This window comes from Oenanthe melanoleuca, chromosome 7 (assembly GCF_029582105.1).
Source record: "Oenanthe melanoleuca isolate GR-GAL-2019-014 chromosome 7, OMel1.0, whole genome shotgun sequence".
Classification (NCBI taxonomy): Eukaryota; Metazoa; Chordata; class Aves; order Passeriformes; family Muscicapidae; genus Oenanthe; species Oenanthe melanoleuca.
The window spans coordinates 25941548-25960885 of NC_079341.1; the positions used below are offsets into that span (position 1 = coordinate 25941548).

The following is a 19338-nucleotide window of genomic DNA, read 5'->3' on the forward strand; positions in this document are numbered from 1 at the left end:
TGCATTTGTTTTTAGTAGCCTAAATTAACTTAAACGTATAATAATTTATTTGAAAACTACTGGCACCAAGGGCAAATCCAAGTCACATGCAGATTTAATAAAAAAAATTTTGGGTCAGTAATCTCTTGTCAACCCCAAGGCACTTGCCCAAGTACTACTCAGGTAGAGTTTGCTGGAAGTTTTGCCAGAGCTGTGCAAGCCATTGGAACAGACAGAAGGATGGACACCACACAGTGAGCACCACAGCCCACAGAACAGCAAACACCCAATTTTTCAGCTGCAGCAGACAATCTCTGCTTCCTTTTGCATGCAGCAGTGATGACCCCTAATGGTGGAATGTTTCTTCTGCTGAGTAATATGAAGAGATTTTTCTTTTCAATGCATATTGCTATTTAAAATAATTACAACTTCCCCTCACAGCCCAGCAGCAAAGTAAACTGCTTGAGGTACACCTGAACTGTAACACAGAAGCAGCTGCTTTGCCTGAGCAATTCTTTCTGACTTTGGACATGGAAACATTAAAATGCAAATCCATATTCCAGACCTAAGTCCAGAATTTAGAGTAATCCTTTTTTCTTGAGGAAGACTATCTTACAGAAGCAAGTTTCAGTTACAGTGCTGTGAAAAATCCCTGCAGGAAGTCTTCAGAACAGAGGATGCTTCTTTTTCCCCCAGAACCAATCATCTGTATGTGAGCAAGCAAACAGCACACTCCCAAACAGCTTCTTTGAAGCCTTCCTTCAGCTGCTGGATAATGCTGCACATATGTGTGTGGCAGCACACTTGATACCCAGCAATCTCTTAATCAGAATCAAATAAAAGTAATTTTATTACTTCCAAAGTTATAAAATTGCATGTTATTCAAGCATTAAGTCAACATTTTATGTGTATATAGTATGAAGTTCTCATTCATGTATATGTATGAATTTCTACATTCTGGAATTAATAAAATTTGATTGGGTTTCTTTTAAATCCAAGTACATCTCAAAGCCTTTAACTCCTACTGGAAATAGAAGGTAATTTTAAATTGTGTTACAGATGCCAGCTACATAAAACTAAGTCCTACTTTTCCCTTGGGAGAGACGAGTATCACTACCTGTCCCATTTTAGCTTGCCTAACACTTGCATGGAGAGCAAGATAAAGAACAAGGTAACTATTACCCAGGCCTGACCTAATTGTGTCAGTTTTTTCCAGGTAGAGATAAACACACAGTGCTTAAAAGAGAAGGGCTGAGAGCCCCTGGCAGCTTACTGATTTGTTTACTGTCTTTTAGCAGCATTATAACACTGAAGTTGTGCTAGTTTTCAGTCTACAAAGCACAAAGCCTTCACCTAAACAAAATACAAACCTGGAGGTATTTCCAGAATGCTCAAGAAAAAGCACATTTTCATACCATGATCTCTTTTTGTATGGTAATAGTAGTTAAAGTCATACAAGTACCTACTAAGGAAAAAATATATGAAGACACAGTTCAGAATTGTGTGTGGACTGAATTGACAGTTTTGTTTGGACAGTGAGATATGTAAAATCAGGGCTTTTTAAAGTATAATCACTGAACCTTTCATTACCTTTATGACAGATTTGTTTGTTTTTTTCTCCTTCTTAAAGAGCAGTAATTACTGCAAATACTTCATTGTCCTGGCTTACCTTTCTCACATCTGAGCTCTTTGGTTCTGTAGTCCAAGTTATAATTCTAGATACAGCAAGTCTTGTCTCACTGGAGTTCACAAAGTCTGTTGGATCCATCTGTCTTGCCAAGGACTCAATATACTTCAGGATAGCAACTTTCACCTGAGAAATGAGAAGGGATTTGTGAAGCTCAGGAGTTGCAAATGCAAAGATGCATTTTTTCCACAGAACAGATCCCATTACAGATTGACAAAACTTGCATTGCGTTGGGGGGGAGGAAGTAGCCCTGGACGTGTCTCCAAGTTGCCAATATAATTTCTACATCATGCACATAATACAATAATTACCCCCTCATGAGCTCTATGCTTTATGGTATGCCTAGACATGACAAACTAAGACAAGCATGTTGATGCTTTAGTGAAATAGCTTTTGATACTGACCTTCAGGTTTGGTGTCTGGGTCTGGTCTACAATAAACCTCATCAAAATGTTAAATTGCTGATCAAATGGAAAAGAATCCCTGTCCAAAGGAAACAAAAGCAAAAATGTAATGCAACATAAACTAAATTAACTCAATACCTCAAAGCTTACATAACAGATTTCAACACACTTTTTTTCTTGGTAACTTTGCCATCACTAAGAGAAACTTTAAATTTTAAGGATTAGCTAGTTATTGACACAATACTGGAGAAAACTGCTAAATCAGTATCTTTTCACACTTTTACTCCACTGTCTGTACACTTTTGGCATGCCTGTCCATTTCATTTCAGACTCTGCTTTGTTCCCTTATCTCTAGAAGCAGCTCAGTTTATCTCGTCCTTAGGGCTCATATCTGGTTTTGATCTCTCTCCTCTTTTTTCCCCAATTATTTTCTCCTAGATTATTACTATTTTTTTTCTTTTTCAAATTATCCTATTTCCAGCATGAGTTGAACTTTATTGTGATACTGTCCTGTGCTGGACATCCTTTGAAAAAGACATAGAGCACAGAATTAGTCTTGAGTATTGCAGTAGCATTCAAGGTGTTACTCTGACATGTGATTTGTGTTTGAATAACATGAAAGAGGCACTGAGCTTTGGGGTAAAGCACCTTTTATATTCTGAATACTGCAATTTTTTGGGTACAACCAAAAAACCTGATATCTGAGCACACATCCCACAAACCCGTAAAACTAATAAGTTATATATTTTTAAATTTATGCTTTAAAGTTATTTATTTAGAAGAGAGACAGGCCTTTTTAATTCAATACTTGAAATATGTGACATATCTTTGTTCTTTTTTATTCTAATATTCATCAAGATTGAGCCCTCAAAATACACAGCACTGCTGGATTTCTAAAATCACACCTTCTTGTAATCCCAAAAAACCTCCACAACATTTTCCATCTGAGCACTCTACCTGGTGACATCCAGAGCTTTTTGAACTTTTGCCTGCACAGACCCCAACAAATCTGCTCCCATTTTCTTTAGCAACTGGGTCAGGAGAACAAAAAGCCAATCCTGCAAATCATCCTTATGAATGATGATGAAATCAACCAGAGTTTCCAGAAACATGCTGAAGACCTATAAAAAACCACAAGTGTCAGAAAAAGAAATACAGTTCTAAAAATAAAAATATTCAAAGGGGAAGGGGGTTTACAGTCTGAGTTTCAGGATGATTTTGTTATAAAAGTTTAATGAATGAATGATTTTAGTGACTACATTGCTCTGGAAAAAGAATCAGGCAAGACATGCCTAAAATGTGTTGTATTAAATACCACATGTAACGAAAGAAGGAAAGGGGTAGGAAACACTTACTCTCTGTTGTGAAATCCACGGCAAAGCAGGCCATGCAACAAAACAAACCACTCGTTAGCACACACAGTGATCAAGGATGCAGATTCTCAACAGATAAAAGACATTCATTGAAAGTTTGCATGTTCTTAAAACATTATATGCTTTGGATCAGATTCAGTCTCTTCAGTCAAGAAAGTAATGTATGTTTATATACTGTTATATGAACAATGCTACGTGTGTTTAACACCACAATTAATGAGTTTGTATCAGTAATTCTAAAAAAGCAGTGAAGATGACAGATCACTGCTGCCACAAAGTAAATGCTTGAGCCTAGTGTACAATAAACTCCCACCTTACTCAGAAATTGGAAATACTTCGTGAACAAATCATTACACCTCCACCCCTTCTACTACACATACCTTGGGGAACCAAAGCATTAAGAACTTACAGGTAGGTACTACAAGCTTGGTGAGACCTATGGGACAGCTGCACCACAGTACAATTAAGGCAAAAAATGCACATTTTGAGCAAGACCTGTGACAGGCTACTCTGCCTGCCCATGGAATTTCCACCCAACAATCATTTATTAAAACTGGTTTACCAAGAGGTCTTGAAGTACAAAGATTTATACATTAACTTATTCTTTCTCAAACTGCATTTAACCCAACTGCTGATGCTTTTACACAGCTGTTACTGATTTTCCTCAACTAGCAAAACTCAGAAAAGGGCATGAAATTCCCTATTGCTTTCTCCCTGCTCCCCCTTAGCTGTCCATAGAAATCCACTAGTTCTGAACATGCCTCCCCATTCTGTGGCCCACTTCTTCTTAAGAGATGTCTGTAAATTCACGCCACAGCCTTGAACTTCAAAGATCAGTGTTTTAAGGAAGGCAAAGTAGCTATATTAAAGATCTTGATTATGAGATTCAGAATAATATCTTGATGAGACACCTGTTCCCAGGTGCACACAGCACATAAACCCCAGTGGCTGTGATGCTCATGACCCCTCATGGAGCACTCCCCCCTGTGTATCACCAAAAATACACCCTAGAGAAGTGCAAATCAAACTGAATGTCTGGCTCCAGGAGGTGACCCCTGAAAGGCATTAGGCTGCTCCTTAGGGAAGCATGGAGTAACCAGCTCCCAGCAACTGAGACACGTCCCCTCCTTGTAAAACAAATGAAAACCAGAGAGATTTTTAAATGCCAGTTTTCCCCAGCAGATGGCAGGGGTAGAAATACAAACCACTCATCTTGGAACAGTGTCAAATGGGCACAGAGTAATGCAGGAGAGCAAGCCAAGGCTTTGTGATCTTACCTTGCTGTGAGGGTCAGCAAACATGCGAGTAAATATTTCACACAGCCTTTTTAACTCCACTCGGCTAAAACACAGAAATGAAACACAACATTAATGCCAAGTTTTAGTTGCAGAAAGGAAAAAAAAGCAGCTAATAAATATTAACAGCTGAAAGATCTAATCTTCTTTATTTAAATGTTACTTCAGTCACACTTCTGAAAACTTTGTGTATCTTGGCAAAGCCTTTACTGGCACTCCAGTTTAACTGCTGGGATTGCCAGTTTTGCATTAAGAATCTAATTAACATTTATTTTAAAAAAGTCTTAAACCAGACAATTGTATTTTCTGGTACTTTTATTTTCTTCTGTATTCTGGATTCAGGAAGACAACTTGAAATGTGCACATTTGAGAGGCACCTAGTTTCTGTCTGGGTCAAGGTCACTGAATCATTGAATCATGCATTTTTTTCACCTTAAGAATAGGCTTTTCAAGTCTCTTTTGTGTCAAGGATTTCAAATTTTCAAGTAAAATCAGAACTTTCTGGTTATATACTAATCAAATCTTTTGGTTTGAATTCCCAGTTGTTTCAGTAGTATCAGTCTAGAATCACAGATTATTAACAGATCAGACCTGACTGCAAAGTCTGACAGCAGGCAGGCACATTAGGGGCCAAACATATAGAAATGGAAGAGACATTAACAAATGGCAACCTATTAAATCAAAGATAATTCATCAAGGAACAATCTAAGTTCCTATTAGTAAGAGATTATTAGGTGCTTGGTAGGGCTCTTTTTATGGCAGGGGAAAAAAGAATGATGCATGAGACTGATTTGGAGTCAAATGCAGAATTCTTTGGTGCCAAGCTCTTATCTGCAATGTATTGAAAAGTCTTAGCTTTCCTATACGGCAAACTGACAAAAAATACTCTTCTTGTTTATGGTGCAAACAAAAACAGAGCAAGGCAGTTAAGTTACATTTCCTGCTTACTACAGATGCAAATAGATGTTTTTCACAATCACAATGAAACCAGAGCAACTAGTGAAATGAACACTGACTGCTCAGAGAAGAGTTATTGGAGATTTTGACTATAGAGAATATCTTTGTAGACCAACATGAATTCTACAATCCACCAACGTTTCTCTTTCTAAAAATCATCTTCAAACAGGACAGAATAAGGCAGTAGTCTACAGATATTTTATGTTAGATTGTTTCTACATAACACAGGACTTTTTTTTTTTCCCCTCAATAAATCTATGCATGAAAGGCTGATTAAATTTTAAAAGTGCACAAAACCAATTGGTTTAAGAGTCTGGTAGGGAGGAAAAAGTCTTTGTAACAACATCACAGTAAGCCGTCAGCTTAATTCAGGGTGAGGCTGCACAGGCTCAAAATGACTACAACACTCCTGACATCATGCAGATTGCAGCTCTCTGAATGAACCCCTATTTATTACTCCAAGGAATTTTCTTTCTGGACAAAGGTTACATAAAGTCAGCAAGTATATGCATGCTTGTTTCTAAAAGCTCACAGACCCAAGGTAACAATGCAAGTACTAAACTGCAACAGGCAATGGAAGAACATTCCCTTAAGGGACTCGTTTGCTTTGTTTTATTTAGAAGACCTTATGGGGAGCCTTTAAAAAAGTAGGCCACATGAAGCAAAGAGGATGGGTAAGTGCCATTCCACTTTGCATGCAACATCTCTGGATATGCAAATCCCAGCTAACACAGGATCATCCATCTTTCAGTTCAGAATACTAAAGAAAATCCAGCCACATCACTGCCTCTTATTAACATGTTACACCACAAAAGAAGGTATCAGGTTTAATTAGAAGACAGACTTGCCCCTTGGACTAATGACCTTGATGATGTTCTCAAGATGCCGTGGGAACAAGCAGGATGATAAAATCTAATCATTAGAACAGGCACCAGATAACTCTGAACCGAGGAGGAAGCAGATCAAAAGAAAACCAAAATGAAATACAGAGAACTGAACACTATCAAATTAAAAAAACAACGCACAGAGGTGTAGTTTCTGGGACAGAATTAAAAATTATTCAGGATCAAAGCTAAGACAACTTGCTAGCTTGAGGGACTGGTGACAGCACAGTTCAAACACTACAACCAGCAGGGCTGAAATAGAGTTTAATTCCACCAGTATTTCTGCTAAGACCTACTGACCTGGATAAAAAGCCCATCACCAAAACCTCTCAGCACTTTCTCCCTTGCAACTATCCCCAGCAGCATTCCAAACCTTGCTTATAATCCTCATGCACTTCTGTGGCAAAATCAAAATCTCACCCAACTTTTTCATACAAGTAATGAGGTGCCACAGTTTTTCAGACAGTTTGTTAAACAGAAAGAAAAAAGACAGCATATGTGGTGGAAGTATCTTTTAAGAACTCAGAAATAGACCACATCAAAAAGCATCTCTGATCTAGAGACTCTAGCTACCCATTTTAAAAACCTGTAGCACTTCCCATTTAACACCTGTATCACATAATGTGAAGTGCTAGAATATTTTTATGATGGTGAGAAACCAACTTTTTCAGGCTTCCTTTCAGGACACTTTCATTCAGACTCTTAACATGAACCACCAAATTATTTTCAGCCAGTGTGAAGCCCTTTTAAAATGGAAACAATTGCACAAACCCAAGTAGGGAGGCTCTTAACAACCACTTATAAACTTGGCTATAATTTAAGTACATGAGATTCATAATAAAAAAATAAAAATGTCACTGCCATTTGTGAATGTTACCTTCACAGGAACCAAGAGATAAACAGCTTGTTTCAAACACTTTCTCTAAAAACTAAGGGTGAAATGTCTATGGCCTGAGAGCCCGTTGTCCAGTTAACATGACCTGTGGCCACAGGGAGTTTTCACATGACTACTGGATAATTCTGAGACCTCTGGGATAATTCTAAAACCTCTTTTAAGGTGTGATGTGCCAAAGGTGTTTGAAGGGGTTTTGTGGATCTCAGCAAATTAGTAAGTTCTCCCTCTCCTACCATATGCAGTTTCAGAGTTGGTGTACATACTTCACTGCCCTAAGAAACTTCCCTCTACATTACACCATTTATAGGACACAAGTTTCTGATATAAAATTTTTCAAGAGTTACAAACAGGATCTATAATTACACCTAACACAGCCTTCATAAAGAGTCAAAGTACAGCCAACTCTAGCGCTGTCTGATCTCAGCTTTGAAACACACACCCCAAGCCATTTTAGAGTTGCTTCACCAACTAAATTGCCATGGGAAAAAATATTGAAGGTTCAAACAGACTAATGTCAAAATGGCACCACCCCTTGAGTATGTTTACAACAGCATCACTGTGGGAAATCTCACTGTGCTGCAACAACACCTACCACTGGATGTCTTCATGAGACAGATGAAGGCTAAGAGAAGACAGCATGCTTACCTGAGCCCTTTCTACATTAGTGCCACAAATTATACTGATGACACAGGAGAAACCTTTCCAAAAGCTAACCGCAATCCCACTTTGTGGAGACAAAGCCTTCACAGCCATGGGAAGACACTACCTGTCTCCAATGCTGCCTTCCGGCTGAGGCCATCCCTAATGAATTATTGACACTAGAAAACGACGAAGTCACCTCAGTGTCCGCTGGCTCTTCAGTAAATTCTGGAGACCTATGAGCCCTTCCTTCCTTTCAGACCAGTTGGAGCTGGCGCAGTGGTTCAGGACCTCGGCCACGTCCTCGGTCTGCCGCAGGTAGTGCGGGATGCCGCCGTTCCTGGAGCCGTAGGAGCGCTCCGAGCACGCGCTGGACGCGTCGCTGTTGGCGTCGTCATCGGAGTACATCCCATAGGGCTCGTATCTTCTTCTCACTGGCTTTTTCTGGAAAAGGGGAGACTCACACTTACCAGGTTATATATGGTTACACTGATGCCAAAACAAAAGCATTCTATTTGCAATCACTGAAAGGAAGATTAGTGCTACTGTTATAGTGACTGAAGTGTTTTAAAGATGTCACCATGCACTGCCTGCTTACCTCTCACAGAAGAGCAAGACAGACCCCACTGATTTCAAAGAGACTGAGTGACTCAAGGGAAGAGGGCCTGCCTTCCCCAGCATGAAAACAATATATTTATGCCTAGCAGAATTAAGTTACTGGTAATGGAATTAAATATAATAAATGTTCTATTGGCAATAATGGTCAGTTCCACTGTTACAGGTAACATGATGATACGACCTCTACTTTAAATAAAATAAAAGTAAGGAAGAAATAGCTGAAAGAATCTGTGCTGGCATGCCCAGTCACTTCGATATCAACATTGAAGTGACTCTAGAAATGCACTGTACATAGTAGATGGCAATTTCTCAGTTTGGGCTAGGATTCTTTCCAGATGCTGCTAAGGGAGTTGAGTACTCAAATCCCACTCATTTCCATAGCATGGTATTGGAGGACCTAATTCCCTTAGGTACATCTTTGACAGCTTTGATTCTTACAGAAAGAATAGTACATAACTATGGCAGCAAAAAAACCTCCTAAATAAACCTTAAAAGAACAGGGTTGCCAAAAATAATGTATCAAAAAGTTCATCTATATTCTAAAGTGTTTTCTACAGAATTCCTTCCAGTGTCCAGTCCTACAGGTCCTGGACTTGTGAAGCCAGCAGAGTTTTGCTTCCACTAGGACTGGAGGATTGAAGCATAGAAATTAACTCACGTGCAGTATCATGGGCGTTAGCAACAGGGTGGGGAGAGTTGGAAAGTAGAAATAAAAAGTCAAGAAAGCACTAGTACCTTGCTCCTGGAGTCTCCTAACAGCTGTAGGCAGGAAAATATTGAAGGGTGGGAAAAAGCATAGAGAATTATGTCAGAAGCTTATGTAGGGCTTGTTTTTGCAACAAAAACGTATAGCAAATGTGTCTTAGCAAATAAAAAAAAAATACAGTTTTTGCAAAATAAAAGTGGGTATAATAATGCCTGACTTTATCTCCTAACTATTGCACTACTCATACTGGCTACAATTTCCCTTAGGGAGCCTGGAAGTGAGAATATCTGGTAAAAACTTTTTTAGGAACAGATCTATATTCAGCACCTCTTTGCTTACTTTACAGAAACCTGCAATGAAAGATATCAGAGATTTTGGTAGTGATTTATCTTTCCCCACGTATTACTAGCAGTATTTCATTTTACAGTCTTGCAAAGAAATTCTGATGTGAGGAAGCCACTATCTATACTACAGCACATTTAATCAACTTCACTTGCCAAGATCTCTTTCAACCCACAGTTCTTACACCACACTGCTTTGAAGATTAGCTTCTTTTAAGACCCCCTGGTTGGCACCACTGGCTTAAAGGCCTTACTTAACAGCAAAGTTTCCATCACCCTTTGAGCTCTTCTGACAGACCCGAGCACTGATTCCCAGTATAGACACTGTGGGTTTAGGCCAAGTCCAGCTCAAACAGAAGCAGTGGATCAAACTGGAATTGCACAGAGGGAGTAGAGGTCACAGAATGACCCACCATGTTTTGTTTCAATTGAGGATTTGGCTGAAACCATCTTTGAAGAAGGTCTTTTCATTTCTTACTACATGGAAAAGACAACTCTCTGAAAACACAGTTACTGGGTAAAAGCTGGCACCTCAACACTCTCTCAAAGGGAGACTGCACAGCTTTGTAAATTGCCTGCTGTCAGAAGAGAAAACTGGGGTGGTGGGAAAGAAGGGATCAACAAGATTGTGTTGCATTGCCTGAAGCCGTAACAATTCAGATTAATGAACTAAGTCAGCAGCACCAGCTAGTTTCCAGCTAGACTTAAGTATTGCCCTTTTAAGTGTGCAACCCTTCAAAATTTTAACATTTCAGTTTAATGTTACTTAACTTCAAAGCTGGAATATTTAAAAGAGCACTCTGTAAATCTAGCTGAAGATTAAGTCACACCCAAAGAAATCTCAAGGCTCAGCAGTCAACTGAAACAAACACTGACACTCTCCTTCCTTAAGAAACCTGTATTCAGCAGCTGCTCACATGCAGGGATAAAGCCTGATTTCATTTACACAGGAAAACCATTTTCTGTAATTATGTCCTGAACTGCTCTGGTAGCAAATTTGAGGTGCTGAGAGCAGAAACTGGCTCACAAACTGTTACACTTGGTAACAAAAATGCTCACTAGTGATTCAGCTCACTAAATTCAAAAGTGCCATTCATTATACACTGCTCTACCTTTCTTTGTTCACAAATATTTTCTTTGTTTTGAAAGGTAAATTTTGTAAAAAGGGACATTTTTCTAAAGTACTCTAATAGGTGCCATGAGCTGGGTGATAATCAGACATAAAAATGAAAAATGTTAGCCATTCTTGGGGAAAGTGAACTAGGAAATGGAGAAAGGCCATATACCACAAACACTGGCAACATGGTTCATCTTCCTTTAAGTGTATCTGAGACAGGTTCTGAGAGATCTGTCTCAAGATACATCAGGAAATTCTTCCCTCATCCAGGTCCAGAGCTGGAGAAGACTCATGGGTACCCAGCTAGTACTGTACAACCACTTCTCCTACCTCTACACATCCTCCCTCCCCCAAATATTTGAGGTACATACAAAGTCTTAGCATGTGCCTTCTGAAAAGCAGAAGACACTTTCTGGGTTCTATCCAAGAGATACCATGGTACAATAAGATTATACATTTTTTAAAATTACATAAAATTTCCTAGGAAAAGCAGTGATTGTTTGAAAGTTTTGGCAGCAAATTAGACAAATATAATTCAACTTACAACATAACTGCATGAGATGGTACAGATTCCATGCAAGCCAAGTTATGAGCTCTCTGAGTATCTACCCAGGTGCAAATGGCACAGGGCAGAAAATCGTTCTTCATGAAACCTGATCAGGAATTGACACTAACAGAGAACATTGTTTTTCTGACAAAATCTTCATGCAGGTAATAGGACTGATGGAAATCTCAGACCCCACGAGTGCTGAGCACGGTCACAGTGCTGGGCACATCCTCTGACAGCCAAGTGAAAGGCACACAGCTGGCTGATTCAACCCATCCTGCAGCTCTAGCACCAAGTCACAGCACTATGAAAACTGCAGAGAATGGACATAGAATAAGGAAAAACATACTGCTGCCAGTACACCCAAAGTCAAAACAGCAAAAGGTAACTACAGCATCAGACACTGGCATGACCAGAGTAAAGCTATTTAGAAAGAGGAGAACATACGTACAGGTAACTTTAAGGCACTTTCCGGTGCTGGAAGCATTTTGTATTTTTCCTCTTACCAGTGCATCGGCCACAGCAGCCTCCAGATCTGTGCTGGTGCTCAGGACTCGCATGGCATTCACAGAAGCAGGCATCCTGCCTGGCTGTCCGAGTCCAAACCGGTCTGCACAAAAGACAACAGTGAAAGGGATTGTTAAATGAATTCACATTCACTTGGAATCCTAATCAGGTGCCCGAGTCATTCTCCCCACGGACTCTGGGAACTCACAGTGCTTTTCCATTAAACACCCTTTTACCCAGAGCTCCAGAGAGTCTGCCATTAGGATAAGAAATAAACTATTGTTTGTTGGGCGTTGGAGGCAATTTTGGATCCTCAGGGCAACTTCTCATTTATTTATTTTAAGCTGGAAAGCAGGGTATCTATTTTCTGTTTCTTTTTACTCAGTTGTCTCAAAGTTTTATTTTAATGTCAGAGGCAGACATGCCCATCCCAATCTGATACTCTCAGAAATCAAGAGTTTCTCATTAACTTCAGAGAGACAGAATCATGCCCAGTGTCAGAACATGTAAACACCTGAGCACTCATCTATTCTGCAGCCTTTCCTCTCAGGGAAGGATGTGAGACAAGCAGCACCAGATTAGTCTGTTTTATGTCTCAAAGCTTAATTAACCAGTAGAATACACCTCTATGCCTTCACAGTATAAAAATTAAGTTAATAACTCACTTGTGAAGTGACTCCAATTTCTGGTTCTCTTGAGAAGTTTAAATTCCAGAGCTCTATATCAAAACTGGTTTTAAGCAGACAATATAATCTTTTTTCCCTTTGAATTTGATGGCAAAGCTTTCAATGGCATCCAAAGCAATGGCATTGAGTATAAAATGTCATTTACACTCCTAAAATTAATTATTTTATTTTATCATTTTTCCCAGTCCACTAAAATATTACTGAAATTAGTTTCTTTAGCAAAGCCAAATTCAGAAAGGCCCACTAGCAGAGGTGTGACAGAACCAGTAACTTAAGTATCACAGGCCAGGTTCTGGCAGTTCTTCTAGAGGGGGGCAGATTAGATAGCAGATACTGGCATCCTGGCTCTGGTCCATACGGAGCAAGACTGGTTATGACATTCCAAGCTTTTCTTTCTGTGTGGGCTTGTGTTTGCTCATGAAGGACTTAGACTATGCCTCCTGGAACATATGCTACACCTCCACCCCAGTACCCACAAATGCCAACAGAAGTTTTGCCAGCAAATTCAGTGGTGCATGGATCAAGCTGCATGAACCCATTTAAGAGACCTTCAGCTGATCCACATGAAGCAGCAGGAGAGAGGGGTCAAGTCACAGAGGTCTTTTAATAGTTCATTTATATTTAATTTAACAATGGAAAAATGCTGCTTATCAAATTGCTGAACCATATAATGGATTTGGTGAAAACATGTTCAGCAGCTTAACGTGTTTTTGGGGAAAATACTGCGTATCACAAAACTGCACTGCTCTCTTCTTTATGAACCTACTGCACTGAAATATCTTTTAGGGATTAGCTCACACTGACATGTATAATTTAAATCAGAGATTGAAGCTGGCCAGTTCTACTGTCCTGATTACAAAGCTTTATTCAAGATGAAGCTACTGCGGGCAAATAGGGAAGATTTTTAAAATCCAAAGTATTTTGAAAAGAAAAAAAACCCTGCAGACTAATATTTATTTCAAATAGAAGTGATATCTACCGAAATTCACTGTTTCTTTGAGTTATATACCCAGACAAGACATTTCTGATTTATAACAAAAGAACATTTTCTACAAAACACATTACAAGGGAAATAAAATTTAAAAAAAAATTCTTAGAACTACTGCCAAAAAGTAACCAAATCATGACATTTCACAAAGAAATAAAAGTTGTATGTGTTATTACTATCCCCTTTTTTAATGCACTTGTGTTGAAGAATTATTTCAAATATGAAGAAATATGGAATAGTGTTTTATTCCTAAAATGGAAAAATCTGTGCACTCGTAACAGAAGCACAGAAATGATAATGCAGTAGGTTTGACTGAAACTTAAGTCACCACTACAGAGATATATATACCATCATGTTGCACAGAGGACAAGGACTATCCTAAGTGTAAATGAGATCTAGCACAGTACAAGGGCTGTAAATGTTGAGCTAAGCTCTGGACTTGGTTTTATATTTAAATCCAACTCAGTTACATTACTCAAGTGTTACTGAGATCAGAATTTGGCTTTAACTTTTGAAACTACATAGCATGAAAAACACCACTGTCAGTTGCTTTGAAATAAATTTAGTATTACATTAGAAAAGGGGAGATAGTTGTTTTGGGGTTTTTTTAAATGAAGAACAAAATGACAAAGTAATTCAATTGTAGATCAGTTTAAATACCCAGCATAAAGAAACAAAATTGAGCTTTTTTAAGACATTAAGTACAGTGCGGCATGCTGGATTCTATCATGAATTTTCTACTTTGTTCAGTGATTTTTAAATTTGCAACACTGAAGTTACTCTGGGCTTCTCCCCAAGACACTGTTGCCATATTCAAGTGCCAACATAGGAGAGACCTCAACATATCTCTGATGTAAGGCTTGGGAACACATCTGGCTCTAGGAATAACAGTACAGTCAAGCCCAATGTTACTGGGCAAGAAATCTGCAGATGATGCTCTGGCCAGATTCCCTTGTCTCCCTGGCTAGATTCATTCATTATACTTGTTACAAACTTGGTGAATATTTGCAACCACCATTATTAATCCTATTCTGCCATTTTTCAGAACATTTTGGCTTTCTGGAGTACATAAGTAATACAAAATTTGATTATGCTTTGTACCAAACCATGTAAGCCAAACATGAAGTGACTATCACAGGAAGCCAAAAGCAAACAAAGCTTAAATCTGTATTAGAGCTGCGCTATTTTTAATTATTTTTGGTTAAATACAAATTTAAATTCGTATCTGAAAAATGCCAGTCAAATCAGCTTGCATTGTTTCTGTCAAGTAGCATGATAAGGGAAATTTAGTTAAGTGATAGCCATCTAACTAGACTCATGAGAAACAGTGTTTTTCACTCCCTATTTGAAGGGTGTTAATTAAATAACTCTCAGTGTAACAAATTCCTTATACAATTTTAGCCTCCAAGAAAACTCTGAAGCTCTCATCTTCTACATTATCTTTGCCCTCACAATTAAGTCTCTGTTGTCCCAAAGCTAACAGCACTCATTCAATTATTTTTATGATTCCCAGTAAAATATCCTTATTTCAAAAGGAATTACAGGTTCTCCATAACTGCAAATCCAGTATAGGAATGGGACAGAAGTAACTGGAATCTGCAGATTTTTCTCATTACATGTAACCATCAGTCACATTATGCAAAACCCAGTGAAATGAAGGAATTTTTTTTTTTCCTTTCAAAAACTTCCATGTTTCTCCATTTCAATAACTTTGGACAAGGCCTTCAGAATTACATAAGGATGGATCAGCATGTGTTGTGCTCCAAAGTTTGTTCTGAAAGCTCATTAGGTGCTTAATTTTTGCTGCTCTGGTGTATTTTGGAGGGAGCCCCACAAAGAACTTTCATTAACAGAGATAGGAATCCAGAATATTTAGTAATAAATGGGATGAAACCCATTGGGATCCTATCCTAGGCACTGGAAAGTGCTACACTGCTAAAGAGGAAAAATAATTTGCGAGTACTCTGCATCAGTCAGGATTTAGACCATGCTGCACAACTGATCCAATTTACAGGAGAATTGAGAAAGCCCTGGATCACCCTTTGCTTAAACACCGTTCACAACGTTCCTAAAATACACAAAATTAAAAACATCCAATAAATGAAACTCAAAACAAAAAGCCACGTTGAACAAAAGCAGAACAGAAAGCCCCGCAGTGGTGAGAAGCACATGCCAAGTGCTGGCTGATGCACACGATGGCAAATGTTAAGATGGTGTAAAACACGACTACGTATAAGAAGTGGATTCATGCAGTTAGCGCTTGTTCACCTGACTGCCCAACAGAATCAGCAGTGGAGAGAGCACTAGTGGACCTGGAATGACGTCGAGAAGCTGCAAGTAGAAGGAATGGCAACACCCACAGGATTAACACACATTGAACCCGAGACAGAAAATGCCACAATCCAGAGGGGATGCGTGTGAGCGCTCCCGGCAGAGGTGCTCCACAGTGACGGGAATGGCGCTGCGTGTGGATGCGGAACAGGTACAGTGCAAGCCCCGCAGCGGCGCCTCCGCCTGCAGCTCCCCCCTTCCCCTCGTGACCATTACACGATGCATGACACAACTCTTTGGGAACAGTCCCAGCCCGGGTGCAGCTCAGCAAAAACACCCTGATGCACACCAGTCACGTTCCAGACCCGCAGGTCCGGCAGCGGCCGTCACGAGCACGTGGAGAACGTAACTACAGAGAAGGGTTTAGATGTGCCTGATCTAAACCACAACGTGAAGCCATGAGGAATGGTTACGAATTGTGCTTGCAGGTATTTTTCCACAACATTCTAGCCTATGCATAATAAAACCAACGTTAACAAAGAATGTGTAACCACATCAGTAGAAAGAGTCATACAGGGAGGTCACCAACCACGGCACATAGAGGTCCTTGGGTTGGTTTCTTTTCTAGGTAAACACACGTACACACATATTCAGGTGTTGCTACTTCCAAAGGTCTCTTGCTTTTAACAAATTTTGCATACATGTTTCTTGAACCTCAGTACGTACATGCAGAGCTAACAAGACTAGGCACATCACACACCCATCTAGAATGACACATGTATACAAATTGTTAAAAGCAATGGAGCGCACACAGTAGCAGAGGAGCCTAAGCCAAATATAGCTCCCACTTCAATTCCCAGTTGTTAGCAGCACATCAATCACAAAATGCCTTTGGAGAGGTTTTCACTTCTTGGATTCAGCATAAAAGTGAGTTCTTTATGAAAGCAAATTAAAAATGGGCCCAGTCATTCCCAAATTACAGAAATTTTGTCTTTCTAAAGAAGATTTCCCTATGTCTAGCAATGACATGCTCATCAGCTCAAAGCAACTGACCCAAGAAACCGATTGTTCATTTAAGCAATTCATCACCACAGACGCACTGAAGGCCTTGTTGCTTTAACATCATAACTAGTACTGTCAAGAAACTGAAAAAATAAAGCAGAATCACCTTACAATACAAATAGCCTTTGTCAATTATGCACAAAGTGTGCAGCAGAAAAATTCTAAGTCTTCTGTTTAAGGTAAAGCATTCATAAACACAGAAAACCTAATATAAAAAAATAAGAATCAGCAACATGAAAAAAAATTAAATTTTGGGTTTTTTTCAACTTTGAGAGCTTCACTAAAAGCTATATGCAATTTGGCCTTTGGCCATGGAGAACACATGCATTTATTCAAGATACCTAACCCACTGACTTTGCAAGTAACCTCATGAAAGATCTGCATGATCAGGCAGGATTATGGACTGAACCTCATAATTTGTAGGTCACAATTGCCTTCTCCCAAGCCATCCACTGTGCTCCTGTGGACACCACTGCAAGATGAAGGCCCAGGGAGAAACAAGAATAACAAAAAATTTTTAAAATCCGCATCTCTGCAAGGAGGCTGAGTATAGATTCACTCTTGACTAGTTTTACTAACTTAGGAAGCAGGACTCATGATATACAGAGATGCATACCTGCACAGCAGCCCCAAAACGAGCTGCCAAACAGGATGTCAGTGCTGACACTGACCATAATACCAGCAAATGTAAGAATATTGCCATTTACATTTAGTTACTCTGAGTATAATTCACAAATATACAAGTTAATCTTTGTAAGCAAAACCAGACCATGCACAGCAGGATTATATTACCTTTGCATTATTGCAAGATTAACTGGGTTCTAAAAATACTGTAAGAGAACCACATTGTTTTGGCTTAAACTGACAAATATAAATTCCTTTATCAATTCCTCAGATTAATTACACACCACATAATTAATAAGTTCATGAACATATTTGATCTTAAAGCATTTCAATGAAAACACAAGAAAAAGGTGATAAGGTAACAACTACATTGGGCAACTATAGTAACATCGATATTTCCTCCCCATGTAACCTTTATGATCTAATAACAGTGTATTTCTAGAAATGCATTACTCTTCAGGTAATGAGATTACTTTTTCCTCACAATAAAACAGTGTAACACACATCTGTAATTGCGATTTTATAACCAGTGTAAGAGATTCAGCACTGGTGGAAGTGTACAAAGCTCACACCAACCATGGCTCTGATACACTGCATTTGCTTTTCAAGCAAGGGTTCAAGACAATACTTCAACTGCTGTATTTTCAATGAAATAAAATACAGCACAGTGACACAGAACACTGACAAGTTAACACTGAAATCCAGCCTACTTATACATTTTGGCTGGAAAAAAAAAAGCTTCATCCAAAATTGAAGCTAGGCAGGTTAACTGTAAAAATAAGCTACAGTTATGGATTTACTGTCTTTTTCTAGATCTGGTATGAAATCAACTTCATTTTATCAATAAAAAGTTCATCTATTTATCTCAAAGAGCCATGAAACAAGTCATGAATCAAAGTTGAACTCCTTCCACTTTTCACCAGAAGTAGAGATATTAATGTAAACAGATTATTTTATAGCTCAATATAATGAAGTCATTGAACCCAAAAGCTTCTTCAATATTAAAACTTGTGCTATGTTTACACACTACATAACTGTATTTTGTCACTATGTGCAAATTAGATACTGTAACACCATTCTTCATTAAATTACTACATAAATGAAGAGGGCCTGGAGATCAACTGTATTTCATGTCTGAGATGACAAGTTTTGATACAAGAAGTAATGTATTTGGTTGAATATATGATATGGTATTTGATCAGAAACATTAACTATCTTGCTGTATTCAGCATTGTGCAGAAAAACTGCATATGGTAAGTGTAATGAGATTTTCTATTTGTACTGTACACTTTAACTGCAGTTCAATGATGCTCCTTTAAAATCTACATCTTTCCTTAGTTTTACACTTCCTGACAAGATTTCCTACAAAATAGCATTGTAACTTAATTGACTATTGACTGTCCTATAAAATCTCTACAAAAAGAGCTCTGCTATCTCCATTGGAGGATTCAGGATAAAAATTATATACTGTAACTGTACCTAGCCGTAAGAAAATCGAATCATGAATAATTGAGTCACTCAAAAACAGGCTACCATGCTACAAAACTACTTCACTGTGACCTAGAAAATCCAGGCTTGCCGTCCCATAGATTTCCATCAGTGTTATTAAGCGAAGCACAGCAGTCCAATTCAAGCTGATTCAATGAAACTAAAAATTGCAAAAGTTCAAACTAAGCTATTTCCCTGCTAACAGTGAAGTGCTGAGAACCAGAATTGAAGCATGCAGAAGAAAAGGGGGAAAAAAACAGGGTTGGAAAT

The 19338-nt window shown here is 38.8% G+C and overlaps 1 protein-coding gene across 1 annotated transcript in view; it reads right to left on the bottom strand.

Moving 5' to 3' along the window:
• Positions 1 to 19338, bottom strand: part of CLASP1 (cytoplasmic linker associated protein 1) — a 167307-nt gene that overhangs the window by 42245 nt on the left and 105724 nt on the right. Inside the window, exons 23-29 of the mRNA XM_056496335.1 lie at positions 11949 to 12052; positions 9467 to 9490; positions 8313 to 8557; positions 4721 to 4784; positions 3028 to 3191; positions 2071 to 2149; positions 1649 to 1792 (exon numbers count right to left, since the gene is read on the bottom strand). Of these exons, the coding sequence (XP_056352310.1) occupies positions 1649 to 1792; positions 2071 to 2149; positions 3028 to 3191; positions 4721 to 4784; positions 8313 to 8557; positions 9467 to 9490; positions 11949 to 12052 (824 nt within the window). The remainder of the gene's footprint in view (positions 1 to 1648; positions 1793 to 2070; positions 2150 to 3027; positions 3192 to 4720; positions 4785 to 8312; positions 8558 to 9466; positions 9491 to 11948; positions 12053 to 19338) is intronic.